Genomic DNA, 20,674 nt, shown 5'->3' on the forward strand with positions numbered 1-20,674 from the left:
TTGGACTACCCCGGGGCTCGAACCCAGGATCTTCTTGCTGTGAGGTGACCGTGGTAGCCACTGCACCACCCTGATTTTGATTTTGAGATACTTTAGGGGGGGACTGTTCTCCCCCCTTGCGCTTTGACATGTGCCTGCAAATTGTTTTTAATGACAATAAAATTGAATTGAATTATTGATCCCCGTGGGGAAATTCCTCTCTGCATGTAAGCCATCCTACCTATGTAGCTAGGAACAGTGGGGAGCTGCCATGCAGCACCTGGGGACCAGCTCCAGGTGGTCTCGCCATGCCTCGGTCAGGGGCACAGACAGGAGTACTGACCCTAACATGCATGTCTTTTTGATGGTGGGGGAAACCGGAGCACCCGGAGAAAACCCACCACAGACACGGGGAGAACATGCAAACTCCATACAGAGGATGACCTGGGATGACCCCCAAGGTTGGACAACCCCGAGGTTCGAACCCAGGACCTTCTTGCTGTGAGGCGACAGCACTAACCACTGGGCCACCCTGCCGCCAAAGTTTAATGCCTTGACACATTTTTGAGCTGAAATGTTGGCTCAGTAAACTGCGCTGAGCCTGAGCATGGTGTTTCCTTTGCGTTGTGAAGTCTGGCATGTCGCCAGCTTACCGTCTCGGATGACAAGGCTGTCGAAGTAGCAGCTGGGGTAGTCCTCCACATCCAGAGAAAGCAGGTTGAATTCTACAGTGGAGTCTGGGGAGCGGATCACCCAGGTACACTCCAGGTTGGAGGCGTAGTTTTCAGGCCACCCGGGAGAGTAGAGGAAGTGTGGGCTCTCTCCGGGCATCAGGGCACCCCCACATGCACCTGGGGGAGAAGAGGGCAAAAACCATACGTACACTTACACAACTGAGTCTGTCTCTCCACCCGTCAACTCATCTGTGTCTATAAGGCATTGTGTAAAAATGTTTCTGACTGACCTGGTGCGATGGTGGGCAGGGGTCCAGAGTCCTGGACAGCTGTCCACTCCACCAGGAAGCCTCCGCCCCCGACAACCACATCTGACTGGAACTCCAGCGTGATGCTGCTGCCGGAGCTGCGTACCGGGGCGGGAAGGGACAGGCCACAGTACGTCCCAATGGGGTACGAGTGCACGTTTGGACCATCAAATATCTGCAGGATTACATAAGAGACAGCTGAGACAGAGCCTGATGCTGCAGGAACATAGCGGCTTGGGCTTCCTCTCACTGCTGGACTTCATGTCCAGAACACTACGGGTGTGGAAGGTGGAGGCTGCAGCTGAACGCCTGTGAGAGGACAGGAGTAGTGAGAGACAGGGAGTCCCGGTAACATAGCGGTCTATTACGTTGCCTACCAACACGGGGATCGCAGGTTCAAATCCCCATGTTACCGCCAGCTCGGTCGGGTGTCCCTACTGACACAATTGGTGTCTGTGGGTAGGAAGACAGATGTGTGTATGTGTTCTGGTCGCTGCACTAGCGCCTCATCTGGTCAGTTGGGGCGCCTGTTCGGGGGGACTGGTGGGAATAGTGTGATCCTCCCACGTGCTACCTCCCCCTGGTGAAGCTCCTCACTGTCAGGTGAACAGAAGCGGCTGGTGACTCCACATGAATCGGAGGAGGCATGTGGTAGTCTGCAACCCTCCCCGGATCAGCTGAGGGGGTGGAGCAGCGACCAGGATGACTCAGAAGAGTGGGGTAATTGGCCAAGTACAATTAGGGAGAAAAAGCGGGAAGAAAATCCAGAAAAAAAAGGAGTAGTGACAGACAATAAAGGCTTCAGGGTGTGTTGTGGAAACATCTGTTACTTCAGAGTTTCAAACCCAAGCACGCCAGTGTAGCGTAGCGTGTACCACACACAACCGCTGGGGTTGGAGCCGACGCAACCGAGGCCGAAAGGGAATCACTTGAGAAACAAGTTGTGAAGTTTTTGGACAGTAAGGGTATCTCAATCAACAGCAAGGATGTAGAGGCTTGTCATACCCTGCCCAGCAAAAATAAAAACGCAACACCAGCAATAATCATCCGGTTCACAAACAGAAAGAAAAAGCACGCGCTCCTCAAACAAGGAAGCAAGCTTAAGGGAACTGACGTCTACATCAACGACCATTTAACCAAAAAGAAGGCAGACGCTGCCAGAAAAGCCCACATCTGAAAAAGCAGAACAGGATTCAAGCAACTCGGACTTCAAACTGCAAAATTTGCATCAAGCTAAACGGATCAACACCAGAGGCAGCAACAGTACACCTCATCAGCGAATTGGATAAGTGGATAAGCATGATCCCACAGATAAGATCACAACAAGGGAGAACAACACAAAAAGGTAATGGACAAACTCAATAACTCACTAACTGGATGTACTAAAATCTGTCATGACAAGTTCAGACATTAACAGTCACTCATCTGCTGATTACCAAAAGCTGAACTTGAAAACATTCAAATATACGGATCATAAAACACAAGACATAGAAAATATCATTAACCCTGAAAATAATTTTTATAACAATGCAAACAGTGATTGTGAATACTATACAGATGACCAGTTTAAAAGAAATGTAAATATGGATGGATCAATATCAATAATTCACTTCCGTAGTAGGAGTCTTAATTCAAACATTTCAAAAATCAAACACTGTTTAAGACAAATGGACAACAAGTTCCCAGCACTAGCAATATCTGAAACTGGGCTTCATGAGGGACACACCGACATGGTGGAGATATGAAAGCTATTTCATTAACAGGAGTCAGTCAAAGGGTGGTGGTGGGGGGTGGGGTTGCACTATACATACATAGATAAAAATTACAAAAGTTATTCTGTTGCTAAGATGTCATTTGTTTGGATAATATCATGGTGTATCACAGTAGAAATAGACATGGGGAAATTAAAAAAATATACTAATTAGCTGCATTTATAGAAAACCTGGTTCCTGCATTGACACCTTTGGAGAAAAGTTATCAGAACTTTATACCAACATAAATAACAAGAACATGGTTTTTATCTGTGGGGATTTCAACATTGACTTGTTAAACCCACATGATCACAATTCAACTCCAGAGTTCATTAATTCCATGTACAGTACCAGCCTATATCCCACAATCACAAGACCGACCAGAATACCAACGCACAGTGCAACCCTAACTGACAACGTATTGACCAACGCCATTGACCGCAAAGTAGTAAGTGGAATAGTAATAGATGACACTAGTGACCATCTGCCGGTCTTTGCAATAATCCAGAGCTGTACCATGACCAAGAAAGATACCAAAACCTTCAAAATGACAAGGCACATAACACAACATGCTATCAATTATTTTAAAGAAGACCTAATGAAACATGAATGGAATGAGGTTTATGTAGAAGATGCAAATGAGGCCTATGAATCATTTCAGTCCATTATAGTAACGCTGCATGAAAAAAATTGCCCACCAGTAAGGAAAGTAGATAAACAAATATATGCTGAAAAACCATGGTTAACTAAAGGAATACTAAGTGCATGTAAGAAGAAAAATTTCTCATATAAAGAATTTTTAAGGAAAAGAACAATAGAAGCTGATCAAAAATATAAGATATATAAAAACAAATTAACTAGAATTATGAGAATCAGCAAAAAGGATTATTACAGTAAATTACTACAGGACAACAAAAACAATATTAAATAAACATGGAATGTATTAAATTATATTATTAAAAAAGGAAGTGGGAAGGCCGGATACCCTAACCATTTCCTGACTAGTACTAATTCAACTGTTAATGACATGGCCATGGTTGAACATGAGTTCAATAAGTTTGTTGTCAGTGTTGGTCCTGATTTGGCTGAGGAAATCGCAAAAACCGGTAGCGGAGATAATGTGGAAAGCAAGAAAACATCTGTTAAAGAATCCATATTTCTAAGGTGAACAAATGAAAAAGAAATTATTGACACAGTTGAAAATTTCAAGAACAAGAAGTCCACTGACTGGAATGGAATAGACATGTTTACGGTCAAAAATATCATCGAATGCATTGCAAAACCTTTGTCTCACATCTGTAACCAATCCCTACAAACTGGTGTTTTTCCAAGCAAAATGAAAACAGCCAAAGTTATACCAATCTATAAGTCTGGTGATAGACACGTCTTTTCAAATTACAGATCTGTTTCCTTACTTCCACAGTTCTCAAAAATACTAGAAAAAACATACTTTTCAAGAATACATGACTTCATCACAAAACATAATGTACTGTATGATCAGCAATATGGTTTTAGAGCAAACAGAGCAACTTCGTTTGCACTTATAGAATTTGTAGATGAAATAACAATGGCAATAGAAAACAAAAAATATGCAATAGGGGTATTTCTGGATCTAAAAAAGAATTTGACACCGTAGACCAGGGGTGTCAAACTCCAGGCCTCGAGGGCCACAGTGTCTGCAGGTATTTGTTGCAACCATGCACTTCACCACCTGATTAAACTAGTTCCTTTCCCTCCTTGATCCAGGAGGTGAGCTAATTAGTTAAATCAGGTGGTGTAGTGCACGGTTGCAACAAATACCTGCAGACACTGCGGCCCTCAAGGCCTGGAGTTTGACACCCCTGCCATAGACCATAAATAATTACTGAAAAAACTACAATCATATGGAATTATGGGAACCGTACTCTCCTGGTTAACCAGCTATCTAAAAGACAGATATCAATATGTTGAATTACAAACTTCAAGTCTCACCTACTGAAAGTCACATGTGGAGTCCTCCAGGGCTCAGTGTTGGGACCATTACTGTTTATTCTATATATAAACAATATTTGTGAAGTGTCTGAATCTCTGAAAGCCATTTTATTTGCTGATGACACAAATTTATTTTGCTGTGGGGATCATCTGGATCAACTCCTGGGTATAGTGGGAAAGAACCTGATGAAGTTGAAGAGGTGGTTTGATGCTAACAAACTAACATTGAATTTAAGTAAAACAAAATTTATAAACTTTGGTAACTGTAAAATTAACTCAATCAAGAAACTCATGATTAACAATGTAGACATAGAAAGAGTGACTGAAATTACATTTCTTGGGGTAATAGTGGACAATAAATTATGTTGGAAACCACATATAAATTATACCAAGGCCAAAGTATCCAAATCAATTGCAATACTATTCAAAGTCAAAGAGCTTCTAAATCAAGCTTCACTTTACAACTTGTACTGTTCCCTCATACTTCCATACATCACCTACTGTGTGGAAGTGTGGGGGAACACATATAAAACCAACACCGATTCAATCTTCATTATTCAAAAAAGAGTTTCTTCTGCAGCACACTGGCATGGAAGTCATACTGATGGACCATGCTGGTGCTCTGACACCCCCCCGCCACACACACACACACACACCACGCCTACCTTGAGCTGATCGAAGTAGCAGTCAGACAGGTCCTCTATGTCCATGTCCAGGAAGTGGACCTGGATGTAGCTGTCTCCGTCCACAGTGACCGTCCAGCGGTAGTCAGCATTGTTGGGGTACATACGAGGGTACAGCGGGGACGCTATCTGGCCCGACTCACCCGTCAAGTCGTTACCGTACACTGGAACAAGGACGGGAGAGGGAAGAGGTCACACTAAAACATGGAGCTCTGCACCAGCACACCTCAGCAGACATGCTCTGGATCGATGAGGCAACACGTGTGTTGTGTTTGACTTGCTTTTTTTGGACGACTTTTAAAACACAACGAAGGGGAGCAATTATCACAGTAAATATGAGTTACACATGCACACAGTGGGTGTAAGTAAGTAACACACACACACACACACACACATCAACAAACTCACTCACACACACAAACTCACTCTCACGCACACAAACACACACACAAACTCACTCTCACGCACACAAACACATCAGCAAACACACACACACACACACACACACAACAACAATCTCACTCACACACACACATCAACAAACTCACACTCACACATTCACACACACTCACACATCAACAATCTCACTCACACACACACATCAACAAACTCACTCTCTCACACACACACAAATCATCAGACACACACACACACACACACACACACATGCAGACACACACACATGCATGCATGCACACACACATACATACACACACACACACACAGACACACACACACACACACACACACACACACACACACACACACACACACACACACTCACGGTGTGAGAAGGTGGCTCTGAAGCCAGCTCCGCTCACAGTTGTGTCTGAGCGGAACTTGATCCAGAGGATGTGGCCGATGATGGAGGTGTAGTTGGATGGGAGGGAGTTGCCACAGAAGCGACCCACTAGGTGACCCGTGGAGTTCCCCTCCCTGATCTCCAGATAGTCATGTCCACAGCCGTCACTCACCTGGAGATGGAACATTCTGAGAGGCAAGAGAAAGACATGTGTAGCATCAGGGCTAATTCTCCCAGCGGACGTGTAACGAGTCAGTAATTAGACATGTGTAGCATCAGGGCTAATTCTCCCAGCGGACGTGTAACGAGTCAGTAATTAGACATGTGTACCATCAGGGCTAATTCTCCCTGCGGACGTGTAACGAGTCAGTAATTAGACATGTGTACCATCAGGGCTAATTCTCCCTGCGGACGTGTAACGAGTCAGTAATTAGACATGTGTACCATCAGGGCTAATTCTCCCAGCGGACGTGTAACGAGTCAGTAATTAGACATGTGTACCATCAGGGCTAATTCTCCCAGCGGACGTGTAACGAGTCAGTAATTAGACATGTGTAGCATCAGGGCTAATTCTCCCAGCGGTCGTGTAACGAGTCAGTAATTAGACATGTGTACCATCAGGGCTAATTCTCCCAGCGGACGTGTAACGAGTCAGTAATTAGACATGTGTACCATCAGGGCTAATTCTCCCAGCGGACGTGTAACGAGTCAGTAATTAGACATGTGTACCATCAGGGCTAATTCTCCCTGCGGACGTGTAACGAGTCAGTAATTAGACATGTGTACCATCAGGGCTAATTCTCCCAGCGGACGTGTAACGAGTCAGTAATTAGACATGTGTACCATCAGGGCTAATTCTCCCAGCGGACGTGTAACGAGTCAGTAATTAGACATGTGTACCATCAGGGCTAATTCTCCCAGCGGACATGTAACGAGTCAGTAATTAGACATGTGTACCATCAGGGCTAATTCTCCCAGCAGACATGTAACGAGTCAGTAATTAGCAGGAAGTTACTTCACCACTGAAATTAAAGCAATTACTGACTTAATAAATACTGCCCATGTCAAACTTGCAAGTTAGCAATCATCTCATCTCATCTCATCTCATCTCATCTCATCTTCAGCCTCTTCTCCGGGGTCGGGTCGCGGTGGCAGCAAGCTAAGTAGGGAACTCCAGACGTCCCTCTCCCCAGCAACACCCTCCAGCTCCTCCTGGGGGATCTCAAGGCGTTGCCAGGCCAGATTGGACATGTAGTCCCTCCAGCAAGTTCTGGATCTACCTCGGGGTCTCCTCCCAGTTGGACGTGCCCGGAAAACCCCCAAAGGAAGGCGCCCAGGAGGCATCCTAATCAGATGCCTGAACCACCTCAACTGGCTCCTCTCGACGTGAAGGAGCAGCGGCTCTACTCCGAGCTCCCTCCGGATGTCCGAGCTCCTCACCCTATCTCTAAGGCTGAGCCCAGACACCCTACGGAGGAAACTCATTTCAGCCGCTTATATCCGCGATCTCACCCTTTCGTTCACTACCCAAAGCTCATGACCATAGGTGAGGGTTGGAACGAAGACTGACTGGTAAACTGACAGCTTTGCCTTCCGGCTCAGCTCCCTCTTCACCACAACGGTCCGGTACAACATCTGCATTACTGCTGATGCTGCACAATCTGCCTGTCAATCTCCTGCTCCATCCTACCCTCACTCGTGAACAAGACCCCGAGATACTTGAACTCCTTCACTTGAGGCAACAACTCATTCCCAACCCGGAGGGAGCGATCCCAGCATTTTCTGGTAGAGAACCATGGTCTCAAGAGTTTTTGAGCAATCACCTTATTCTAAACCAAAGAAGGTTGCCTGAGCCCAGCGTATCTGTTTCAGCACCGCCCCACTTTACATTCCCACAGCTCACAATTACACCTGGGAGTTGTCCAGTCTAACTATAGTTTTAAACTACTGACTACTGAGTAACTCAGCTGGACTCCACAGTGTAGTGCCTTGCTCAAGGGCAGGTTGACAGTGGGTTTTGAGGAATGGGATAGACTAACTTACTTTCCCTGAGCCAGAGTACACCTTTCAGCCGAGTAGTTAACTCCACTTTTTTGAGTTTTAAGTTACTCTATGATAAGGTTCGTAGACAAAGAAACACAACAATCTGCAGTTCTATTTTTGCTACTAACTAACATGAAGGAGAGTTGGAGACGGTTCCCTGGTGAACTTGTGATGGTCCAGACACATTCTACATTTGGAGGATAGGCATCTGGGTAGTTTGGACTGTTGAACGCGCCAGTCTCCATGACCAGATCTCCTCCACAACCTGAGACAGGACAGGACAGAAAAGAGGAGGAGAGGAGAGGGAAGGAGAATGCATTGGGAAAAGAGCAAGGAAGCAGTAGACAAGTTGGACTGTAGGACAAGTTAATATTTAAAATAAGGCTTTTTTAGGGAGAGATCAGATATACAAGTTAAACGATTCAATTTGGGAACAGGAAGCCCTCGTTAGTATGATGTCTTACTGGAGGTGGAACCAGAATGTGTGGCTCTGAAGCCTTTCCTGGAGGTGTACATGTCAGAGAAGAAGTTGACCACCAGGGCATTGCTGAATGATGTCACTGGATGAGGGACCTGTGACCCACAATAGCGACCTGAAGAGAGTATCATCAAAATTCATCAATCAATTAATTGTAATACTTTACTATTGTCCAGTTTTGTTTATTATTTATTTTTTCTCCATTTTCTTCCCAATTGTACCTGGCCAATTACCACACTCTTCTGAGCCATCCCGGTCACTGCTCCACCCCTTCTGCCGATCCGGGGAGGGCTGCAGACTACCAAATGCCTCCTCCAACATATGTGGAGTCACCAGCCACTACTTTTCGCCTGATAGTGAAGAGTTTCACCAGGGGGACGTAGCACATGGGAGGATCACGCTATTCCGCTATTCCCCCCAGTCCCCCAACAGTGCCCTGACTGACAAGAGGAGGTGCTAGTGCAGTGACCAGGACACATACCCACATCCAGCTACCCACCCGCAGACATGGCCAATTGTGTCTGTAGGGGTGCTTAACCAAGCCGGAGGTAACACGGGGATTTGAACTGCCAATCCCTGTGTTGGTAGGTAACGGAACAGACCGCTACGCCACCTGGACGCCCCTTGCCCTCTACTTTTCTCTCTTCATATTTCACCTCTTGGCCAAATTATATGCTGTCATGGAATAAATGTAATTTGCATTCTCAGTGATGAAGGACATCAGTGGTGGCTAAATCTTGTATTCACTAGTGATGAGTAAGGCAAAAATGCAGACTTGAATGGACACACACACACACACACACACACACACACACACACACACACACACACACACACACACAGACACACACACACACACAATAGATAGATACAGGACCTAAAGATGGGGCCTGGTAGTTGTCTCCATCCAGGATCTCCACAGCATCATGGGAGCAGTTGGAGTTTAACATCTCCAAGTCGAAGTCAGTGAATGATAAGGTCACGTGGTTGACTGGTCAGAGAAAAACAAGACATCAAAATGCAGCCTGAACAAACCACCATGTAAACACGATAAATAGTGTTCTGTGCATGTATGGGTATGGGGGGGGGGGTATGGAGGGAGATTTTTAAACTGATTCATACAACTCACATGGCTCCTGTGCTCTGATAATCCAGCTGCAGTTCTGATTGGGCGGGTACATGGCTGGGTACCGTGGCGATGCAATTGCACCACCCACATCATCTGTTATAATGGTAGCTCCACAAGCTGCAATAATAAATAAATAAATAAATAAATAAAATAGATAAAAAAGTACAACTTCTATTTATTTTCCATCTCATATTTCCACACACACGTGTTGGAGGTCAACATGGGGACACACAGGGACACACTCACCTTCTGAGAAACGAGCGCTGAAGCCACGATGGTTGCGGCTGGAGTCGGAGCGGAAGCGGACGTAGATGGTGTTCTGGGTGGAGATGATGGGGGCAGGGAGTGTTTCGCCACATAAGCGGGCCAGCAATGGAGCCCAGATGGTCGGACCGTCATAGATCTAGAAGACAGAAGTTAAACAGTCAGTCAGAGAGACGGATAAATCAAGAGATAGAAATGAAGGGGCAGTACAGAAATTAATAACACTCTGGGGCATCCGGGTAGTGTAGCAGTCTATTCCATTGCCTACCAACATGGAGCTCGCCAGTCTGAATCCCCGTGTTACCTCTGGCTTGGTCGGGCATCCCTACAGACACAATTGGCCGTGTCCGCGGGTGGGAAGCCGAATGTCGGTATGTGTCCTGGTTGCTACACTAGCGCCTCCTTTGGTTGGTCGGGGTGCCTGTTCGGCGGGGGGGGACTAGGGGGCACAGCGGGATCCTCCCACATGCTACCTCCCCCTAGTGAAACTCCTCACTGTCAGGTGAAAAGAAGTGGCTGGTGACTCCACATGTATGGGAGGAGACATGTGTTAGTCTGCAGCCCTCCCCGGATCGGCAGAGGGGGTGCAGCCGACACCGGGACGGCTGGGAAGAGAGGGGTAATTGGACAGGTACAATTGAGGAGAAAAGGGGGGGAAAATACCCCCCCCCCAAAAAAAGAAATTAATAACACTCTGAGAGGGAGGTTAGAATCCACGTGTGATGCCATCCTCTCTGGCTGAAATGACAGACCTGCTTCATGTTGTGAGAGAGCAAACACCTGATCAGCAGATACTGAGTCAGGATCAGCTGAATGCAAGGCCTACTGGTGCTGACAGAATCAGTCTTGTCATACTCTGAATATTCCCCTACCTAACAGAAAGACGTACAAAGCAACTTCTTCGAATGAAAACACTATAACCAGACTTTTAGAAAGAATTTACCCAAAACTCACCATTCACTAGTTCAACAAATGATTTCATCAATATAATGTAAGTGAATGGTAAGTGACATGGCTGCGAATATCTAACCTGGTTCCTCCATACTATTTTCCACCCGTGTATTTAAATCAGTGTGGGTCTGTCATCCAGCACGTTGTCTCATGACAAGCTTGGCATCAGAACATCAGCATTCAGACTTGTCTGTGGGTCTTTCTTACTCATTTGCTCCAACAAAATGATCTATTACACAGCCATTAGCCTGGAGTGTGTGATGAAGCACCACAGCTACACAGGCAGTCATTGTGGCAATCAGTGGGCGTAGAAGTCATAATTTTCAAGCAAGTGACAGAAATGCAGAAAATTTGGCCATTGTGTGTATGCGAGTATGCAGTGGTCAAGCTTTACTCACAGACATGGTGCATCTGTTACGATTTTGACTCTCAGGCCTAGGACACACCGCCTACCTGAGCAGTGCCTGTGTGTTGTGGGACCCTGCTTTTCATTTTGGCTCCCATGTTAACATGTTAGAGCACCACGCAGTCTGAGAGCTGCGGCTCGAGCCGTGCTGCAGCAGCACATCATCTAGAGTTTCAGCGTTAAGCTTATTTTCTCTGCATGAGCCACGTGGTTCTCAGCAGAAATAGACAGCGAAAATGATCTGTTGATAGTGATATTGACATCATACCAGCAATAATACATAACACACCTTTCACTATAGTTTCAATATCTATATCTGTAGAATGTCACAGACCGTCTTAGCTGCTCACCATTCACGGCCCATGAGTTTCTAGACATTTTCTGTGATAAGGTTGGTGAGGTCATAAACAGATGTAGCTCATCAACTCCAGCTACTCCTGCAGATCCTGTCTTACCAAATTCATATCTATGTAAAAATGAATGAGTCACTGATAGTCCCTGTTATTACAGCTTTTGAGACTCTCTCGATACTTTGACTAAGCTTGTGTCAGCTTCTAAACCAGCTACTTGCCCACTTGACCCTTTACCAGCAAAACTATTTAAAGACCTCTGACCTTTCCTGGGACCTACAGTACTGGATTTTGATAATTTGGCTCTGTTCCCAGCAGTTTTAAGATAGCTGTGGTCAAACCTCTTAATAGGGTCTCTTAATAACTATTGACTAGTCTCTAATCTTCCATTCTTTTCTAAAGTACTAGAGAGAGGTTTTGTATCACAGATTTTTGACCCATATAGAAGAAATCCATCTATATGAACCTTTTTAATCAGCTTTCAGGGCCTGTCACTCCACTGAAAACTGCTCTGACCAGAGTGGTGAACGATCTTCTACTTGCTCTGGACTCTGATTCTACCTCTGTGCTTTTACTATTTGACCTCAGTGCAGCCTTCGACACCATTGATTACTGTATACTATTTTTCTTCTTCTTCTTTCAGCTTGTTCCGTTTCTCAGGGGTCGCAACAGCAGATTTTACAGTTTCCATTGGTAACCCGTGAGGGAACAGTGCCAATCGCGGCCATTATCAACCTGGGCCTCAGCTGTTTCCGGTCGGAGCCTTGACTGATCCAGTATGGGCTTGTCAATCCGCATAATGATTTAGCATAATTTTACGTCAGATGCCCTTCCTGACACAACCACTAACCCTATGGTTGGTGGTACAGGTAAAGCGCTGGATGCCATCCCAGTATTCATGGACTTGATTACTGTATACTATTAGACAGAATAAATTGTAATTTTGGTGTCTCCGGCTTAGCTCTCTCTTGGCTTATCTGGAAGAACACAGTTTGTCTGCCACAATAATATTACATCAACATTCTCTGATGTTAAATATGGCGTACCTCAGGGCTCAGTCCTTGGCCCTCTACTTTTTTTCCTCCCTCTTTCTCCCCAGTTACTCCTCCTCCCCCCGAACAGGCTCCCCGACCCACAAAAGGAGCAGGTAGTGCAGTGAGCAGGACACATACCCACATCTGGGTTCCCACCCCAGACACGGCCAATTGACTGTAGGGATACCCACCCAAGCCGAGGTAACACGGGGATTCGAACCGGTGATCCCTGTGTTGGTAGGCAACGGAATAGACCGCTACGCTACCTGGACGCCCCTTGCCCTCTACTTTTCTCTCTTTATATTTCACCTCTTGGCCAAATTATGCACTGTCATGGAATAATGGCGTATGCTCAAAAAACACAATACACATCTATATTAATGAACAATAATAACACATGAGCTATCATAATCCACATGAACACAAATAAACATAACACAACACGTGTCGGCGTGAGGCACAGCAGCGGAACGGAACATAACTAACGCCCAGCTAAGCTAACCAGCATGGCATAGCTAACAGCGTCTCACTAGCAGAAAGAAACAAAAGCAACAGAAAACGGATTTATATAAACATATTTCCGAGTAAGTCGCAGTGAATGAAAAATGCACAAATGAAGACATACATAATCTACTTAAATCTGTCACTGACACACAATTTCCTCGAAATGGAAGATAGGCAAACAGTAGCTCACTAGCAGACAGGCAGACTGAGACAAACTGGTTAGAACCGGAAAGTCTCTGTATTTCTTAAAGGGCCAGTAACCTTACCAGTAAACTGAAGTGAGTGCACAATACCAGTAATACTAGTGGGAGCCAAACTAAACTCTTCTTCTTAACAAGGGCTTTCCTACATACTGGTCTTGCGTTTGCCCACCCCCCTTTACTTAATTTATTTATAGCCAAGTGCTAACGTTGCTGTATTATTTTCTCCACCATCCCCTGTCAGCCATTCAACTGTGCTGATTAGCCCTGGTCAACTCAGCCAGCTAGCTAGCTAGTCATTATCAACAAATGTTTTATTAATATCCATATGGTGCATACACAATATGGAGATTAATAAAGCACATCTTATCTTATCTTACAAAACAGTGTGTTGGAGGGTATGCATTGGGACAGGTTTGACTTCGCAGCTCCCAACCAAGACTTATTCAATACTACACCATCTACTCTCAGCAAGAGCTTCTTTCCCAGGGCTGTCACACACTACTGAACAATCCCCCACAGCCACAACCAAAGCCCCCCCCCCCCAACTCTCATATGCAACACAAGGACTGTATGTGCGATACACGGACTATGTGTGCAGCATAAAGACAAGGCGCTTAAAATGTTTATTTTGACAACTTTGCTGCCAAATGCATCTATGGTACTTCTTGATTTTTTCCCCCTTTGGTATGTTTTTTATCTGTTTAATAGGACTATTTATAATGGTTTTTAAATTAGTCCCTTATTTTATTCTGTAACAGTGTTCCATATTTCTATTTAATCTTGTAGTTGGCTTGCCCTGTGGAAGTAGCAGCTGTGATTTTCTTGTCCGGATGATGACAATAAAGCTCTTGAACCTAGAATCTACTGTGACTATTTAGAGTCAGGGGAGTATTTTAATAGCTTATCAGGTTCTTACAGCCACATTGTCCCAATAGCAGGCAGTGTCGTACTCAATATCGAGGTCGGAGAAGTTGAAGAGCACACGGTGGCTAGGGTCAACGCTGATGACCCAGGAACAGTCCACGTTGCTGGGGTAATTGTTAGGGTAGGACGGGGAGTGAATTTCTCCATATGGAGCTGTCACTGGACCACCACAGCCTGAGAAGAGAAGAGAAGAGAAGAGAAATCGAATGCTATAGGAGAAATTGAATGTTAGGAGTCACAAAAGACCTATATATTTTTTTATTTTGACCCCCCCCTTTTCTCCGAATTGTACTTGGCCAATTACTCCACTCTTCTGAGTTGTCCCAGTTGCTGCTCCACCCCCTCTGCCAATCCAGGGAGGCTGCAGACTACCACATGCCTCCTCCGATACATGTGGAGTCACCAGCCGCTTCTTTTCACCTGACAGTGAGGAGTTTCACCAGGGGGACGTAGCACGTGGGAGGATCACGCTATTCCGCTCAGTTCCTCCTCCTCTTGAACAGGCACCCTGATCGATCAGAGGAGGTGCTAGAGCAGCATTCAGGATATATGCCTTCAACCGGCTTCCCACCCACAGACACGGCCAATTATGTCTGTAAGGACACCCGACCAAGCTGGAGGTAACATGGGGATTCGAACCAGCAATCCCTGTGTTGGTAGGCATTGGAATAGACCACTACGCCACCTGGATGCCCCGCAAAAGACCTGTTTAAAGCTGGTATGTTAATACTATGCCCGTGTTATTTGAAAAGAGTATTTTCTTTCTTTCATGAATGAACGACAAACACTGTTCCTGTGTATTTACCCACACCTTTCTACCCACCTCCCTGGACTTCGGTCCAGCTGGCGTTGAAACCCCTGCCACTGACATAAGCGTCGGACTTGAAGCGCACCGTGACCATGTTTCCAGTGCTGGACACCTGCATGGGTTTTGAGGTGGTGGTGCACAGTTGGGCCAGCCGTGGAGCAAACAGGTCAGGGCCTCCATAGACCTGAGTTGAAGGGGGGTCACACACACCAAGTCAAAGCTCATAGGGGGGAAAAGGCCCACCCCTAAAATGATGTATAGTCTTAAAATACTGGATAGCACTCATAATCATTGATATTGTTTTATCCTTTCCACATGAATTGTCGGCGTGCACAGATACAGCGGCTTTGTGCTCCTCTTCCCGGTGCTTCTTGCTGTTATCAATATTGACTATTATCATCTCTCTAGTCAAGGAAACAAGGGCAAACATTCACTACAATCGCCAATAACCTTTTCAAGGATGAGGATGTGCACATCCTTGATAGGGAGGAGCGGTGATTTGAACGGAGAGTCAAAGAGGCCATCCATGTGAAGAGGGAACGACCATCCCTGAACTGGGGGGGGGGGGGTAAGAGTACATCTGTCACCATCTTACAATGCTGTGATTATAATGATTCCCCAATCCTCTGAATAGTATACATGACCATTGTAACTCTAGTTAATGGTCATGCCCATATTTGCATATGAAACTGACCGTTGGTTTGGGTGGTTATGCCACTGTATTGTTTATAAGGGTGGGGACACCTGCAGTCACTGTATTGTTTATAAGGGTGGGGACACCTGCAGTCAGGTGAGACTGAAGAGGTCACTTAGATGATGATGAAACATTTCTCTCAATAAATGTTGTGTCCACATGAACTGATCCAACATTCTATGATTAAGTCAGTACAGGTTGGCCTGTTTCTCCTTATGATCTCTTAAAAAGTTAACAATGCGACTTTAGTTTATTGCATGTTCATACCACCAATAATGACTTTTTTGTGTTTTTTGGTGTTATGAGCAGCATAAAACTATTTGCATGACAAAGAATAAAAGTGTCCCCAGGTAAAGTAAATGGGTGAGTGACTGTGTGGGTGACTATGTAAGAGTGAACATGTAAGCTAGTTACCACGCTAACAGGGGTGCTAGTACAGTTGGTGAGTGATTGTGTCTAACCTCTAGGACATCGTAGTTGCAGTCTTGGTGGTACTCCACGTCAAACTCATGGATGTTGATGGTGATGCTGCTACCGGCTGCCGTGGTGATATGCCAGACGCATTCCCTGTTCTCTGGGTATCGACCCGGGTAACCTGGGCTGTTGAAGGAACCGCTGGGACCAGTCAGCTCCATACCACAACCTGGTGACAGAGACTGTGGGTCAGACGAGCTGGACTGATCGTGTTAGTTTTAAAAGTGCTTCACTGTCATGCTATTATTTTGAAAATGTAATTTTTTGGAAGGCAACGTGTCAAATGATGAATCATAATTTTGGAGAAAAAAAAATTCTGACTTGAGGGACAAATTTGACTCATATTCTTAGTATGTTTATTGATCAGAGCAGCAGCAAAAAGAAAACAATAATTTGCTCCTGTACTTTGCCTTAAAATAGAATTTATTTTTTTTTGGTCGTGTAGTAATTTACCCTGCCAGTGAACAGCTCTCATAGTCAAATATACACTGGATAATATCATCAAATGAATACTTTTGGAATTCAAATATGAATTTAGATGGTGAGCTAAATTGGCAATTTTTGTGGGATAGACCTTTAGCTAGCCAATGTAGTAAGGCTAGCTGCTTTACATGATGTTATATCTGGGGGTGCTTCATTCATTGCTGTCATACTGATGATCATCCAAGTACTGCAAAATAGAGCAGGAATAACAGGTTTATCTTGCTTGTGTTGATATTTGAGTAATGACATCAAAATAACACCTACTATAATAATCATTCCTCTCTCTAATTAGTTTAATTATGGTAAATTACTATGGTAACATGCATGCATCTGTGATGCCAGGCTTGTTCAGCTCTGGTTTGCAAGAGACAGAAGCTTGGTTGTTGTAGTCTGAAAGGAAGTTGTATCTTGAGGTTAAAAGCTACTTAAAGAGCAAGAGCCCTCTCAGATTTCTGTACATAACCTCGTCCTATATATGGTTAGAATCAAATGCAACCACATCCTGAAACTGGAACCCAGTGCTTCTGAGGCCTTAAAGGTGACCTTCTGACTTTGTTGATGTAGGATCATGAGTGGAGGCATGTTCCTCTCTCACCATTCTGGTACCACATCATCTGGAAGCCGGACATGGACAAGGAGGAGTCTGTTCTGAACAACAAGGTGAGGGAGGAGCTGGTGGTGGTGTTGGCTGGAGGGGGCATGGTCCCACAGAATGTACCAATCAGGGGCGCTTGCTCGTTAGGTCCGTTAAAGAGCTAAAGGAATAGTAGTGTCAGAAGTATGAAAGTAAACAGAATACACCTGGCCACAAATAAACACAGTCAAGAAAAATGACAAAGCTAGTGATAATCAGGACAATGATCATGAACCAAGTTGAGGACAGAACACAATCCACAAAGCTTCAGTGACATTATCAACTCCGGGAAGGTAAGAACATTCTAACTCTGCTTAAACTCTTGTCAGCTGAAAGTGAAAGAATGTCACTGTCTTGGTGGAGAAACCCTCCAGTGTACTGTGAAGACAGCACAAGCATGTGTAGCAACATGCCAGAACACATGTCAGGAACTGGGAGTAACAACACGGCCTCTCATCTGTCCTCAGGTGGTGTAACTGGCAACACGTGTGATCCGTGCATGCATTCTAGGACCTGCTCTAGCTGAGTGTAGTGTGTGTAGTATGTGTAATATGTGTTGTAGCTTTCAGGGTTCAACACTTTGCCATTTGTACACAGGTGACTGGGGTTTGTGTTGGTGAGCTCACTTAAACACAAGACTACAAGATAAAAACAAGATAAAAGAACACTTGTATGGTTTTCTAATATGCTGTAGGGGAGACCAGGGGCCTCTTGTACCAATCGTTACAATGGGCAAATTTGTGCGTACACACCCATGAAACTTTTTAGCCCTCAAGATTGTCTGACAGTCAGAGGCAAAGCATGATGGTTATTTGTAATTCCTCCTCCTAACATCTATTGTCTACCTCTTGCAACAAGCAGTCACCCAGGTCTGCAAAGATATCAGTGTTGGCCAATCGGTGTCTAGATTCAGGGGTTACCCAGGTTCTGCACTGGTCTCTGAGACAAACTTCAGGGCTAAGAAATCCCATGGGTGTGTACACACAAATTTGCCCATCGTAACGATAGATACAGTTAAGGTCAAAATTATTAGCCCCCAAGGAACTATGGAACATTTCCCTAAAATTCTGCCCAATGTTTGAATCATTCATAAAACTTTACATAATAAACCATTCATCAATGTTAAGGCCCCTAATTGGTATATTTTGGAATGTAAAATAAATCTTCAGGTTTGCTTTATAACAAATGTAGTGAGGATTGAGGTGGTCAAAATTATTAGCCCCCATGTGATTTTTTGCTTTCAAAACACACCTGACCAATCAATCAGCTTTCAAACCACACCTGAGCAACCAATCAGCACTGAACTTTACTTAAGGGACTCCAATGAACAGGGTTAGTGGAACTTGAACACTTGATTGAGAAGGCTACTCTTAAATTCTTGGTAAGAAGTAATTTCATCATGCCAAAAAGTAAAGAAATCAGTCTGGAACGCAGAAAGAAGATAGTGGATGCTCATCTTAAGGGGGGAGGCTATACTGCCATTTCCAAGTGTTTCATAGTGTCTAGAACAGCTGTACAGGGACAAATTTTGTTAGAAACAAATCTGGGTGTGGTCCAAGGTGCAAGATTTCAAAAACGTTGGAGAGGAAAATAGTCAGAGATGTCAACAACCTATCCCCGGATCTCTGCCAAGATGATTGTTGCTGAGCTGGCCTCTTCTGGACTTGATGTTTCAAGGAAGACTGTTGTGAGGGCTCTTCATCGTGGTGGGCTTCGAGGTCATCATCCAAGAAAAACTCCATTGCTCACACAGCGGCACATCAGAGCCAGACTGAAGTTTGCCCGTGATCATTTGAAACATGGGCATGAGTTCTAGAAATCTGCCCTTTGGTCTGATGAGAGTAAACTTGAGCTGTTTGGGCACATGGATGTTGCTTTTGTTTGGCGAAGGAAGGGAGAGGCCTTCCACCCTAAAAACACAGTTGCCACAGTTAAACATGGTGGTGGGAGCATAATGCTGTGGGGCTGTGTTGCTGCTTCAGGCACAGGGAACCACAGGGAACCTTGTTCGGGTGCATGGGATCACGAAGAAAGAAGATTATGTTGACATTTTGAAGGATAATGTAAAGAAATCTGCTGCCAGTCTAGCTTTATGTCGCTGCTGGGTCTTCCAGCAAGACAATGACCCGAAGCATACATCCAAGTTGGTCTAAAACATTTTGAAGGACACCAAAATCAAGGTCTTGGAGTGGCCATCTCAGAGCCCAGATCTCAATCCTATTGAGAATCTGTGGCAGGAGCTCAAGGTTCATGTCCATGCTGGAAAACCACGCAATTAGGATGAGCTGGAACAATTTGCCATGGAAGAATGGGCTAAAATCCCTCAAGAGACATGTGCCAACCTAGTTAGGAACTACCATAAGAGGTTGTTGTCAGTTGTGAGTCAGAAAGGTTACACTATTGACTATTAATTGTCAGAAGGCTAATAATTTTGGCCTTGTCATTTTTGTTGTTTCAATTCAGCACATCAGTAAAATATCTTAATCAGGCTTAGTGGAGATTTTGTCTTTGTTCTTTTGGAAGCAATTAAACTATCAACACCTTTGGTTATGGTCATTTCCATGGAAAAGTTAAGGGTTTTGTTTCATTTCATAAAGGGGGCTGATCATTTTGAACTTAACTGTACATGAGGCCCCAGGGCTGGCTGGAACACTCTTCTCTGGCTGCTGTATTTCTCTGGCATAATTCATGCTAGAATATTCTAACCAGCAGTAAATGAAAGGTTAAGGGCTCAGCCATGAATACATGTTTGGATGTACACGTTTTCTAAGATTAGGTGATTCGAGATTAAAGTCGTGTTGTGCATTTGTGCCATAATGGGGTTGGTTGGCACATGTAATTGGGTTTGTTGGCACAATGTTAAAATGTTACAGTTGCAAAAAATGAAGCAACCAACAGAAACAATCTGAACATTTAATTCAAACAAAAGAACCAGAAAACATGAACATTCAGTAGAATATCTGCCCGTCTTTAAAACCAAACAAAATTTTTAAACAATTCAAACGCGCGCACACACACACACACTCTTAATGCTGTGGTGTGTGTGTGTGTGTGTGTGTGTGTGTGACAGCTAAAGTTAACTGGTAGTGTGACAAGGGGTGCCCCGGCGGCTCACCTGGTAGAGCGG

At 44.7% G+C, this 20,674-nt stretch overlaps 1 protein-coding gene across 1 annotated transcript in view; it reads right to left on the bottom strand.

The window, feature by feature from the left end:
- Positions 1 to 20,674, bottom strand: part of cubn (cubilin (intrinsic factor-cobalamin receptor)) — a 217,937-nt gene that overhangs the window by 84,046 nt on the left and 113,217 nt on the right. The window contains exons 28-40 of the mRNA XM_056299826.1: positions 17,509 to 17,668; positions 16,418 to 16,599; positions 15,278 to 15,446; positions 14,447 to 14,628; positions 10,065 to 10,221; positions 9,819 to 9,935; positions 9,567 to 9,680; positions 8,676 to 8,804; positions 8,344 to 8,476; positions 6,151 to 6,356; positions 5,349 to 5,530; positions 944 to 1,136; positions 633 to 830 (exon numbers count right to left, since the gene is read on the bottom strand). Coding sequence (XP_056155801.1) covers positions 633 to 830; positions 944 to 1,136; positions 5,349 to 5,530; positions 6,151 to 6,356; positions 8,344 to 8,476; positions 8,676 to 8,804; positions 9,567 to 9,680; positions 9,819 to 9,935; positions 10,065 to 10,221; positions 14,447 to 14,628; positions 15,278 to 15,446; positions 16,418 to 16,599; positions 17,509 to 17,668 — 2,122 coding nt within the window. The remainder of the gene's footprint in view (positions 1 to 632; positions 831 to 943; positions 1,137 to 5,348; positions 5,531 to 6,150; positions 6,357 to 8,343; positions 8,477 to 8,675; positions 8,805 to 9,566; positions 9,681 to 9,818; positions 9,936 to 10,064; positions 10,222 to 14,446; positions 14,629 to 15,277; positions 15,447 to 16,417; positions 16,600 to 17,508; positions 17,669 to 20,674) is intronic.

This window comes from Lampris incognitus, chromosome 19 (assembly GCF_029633865.1).
Source record: "Lampris incognitus isolate fLamInc1 chromosome 19, fLamInc1.hap2, whole genome shotgun sequence".
NCBI lineage: Eukaryota > Metazoa > Chordata > Actinopteri > Lampriformes > Lampridae > Lampris > Lampris incognitus.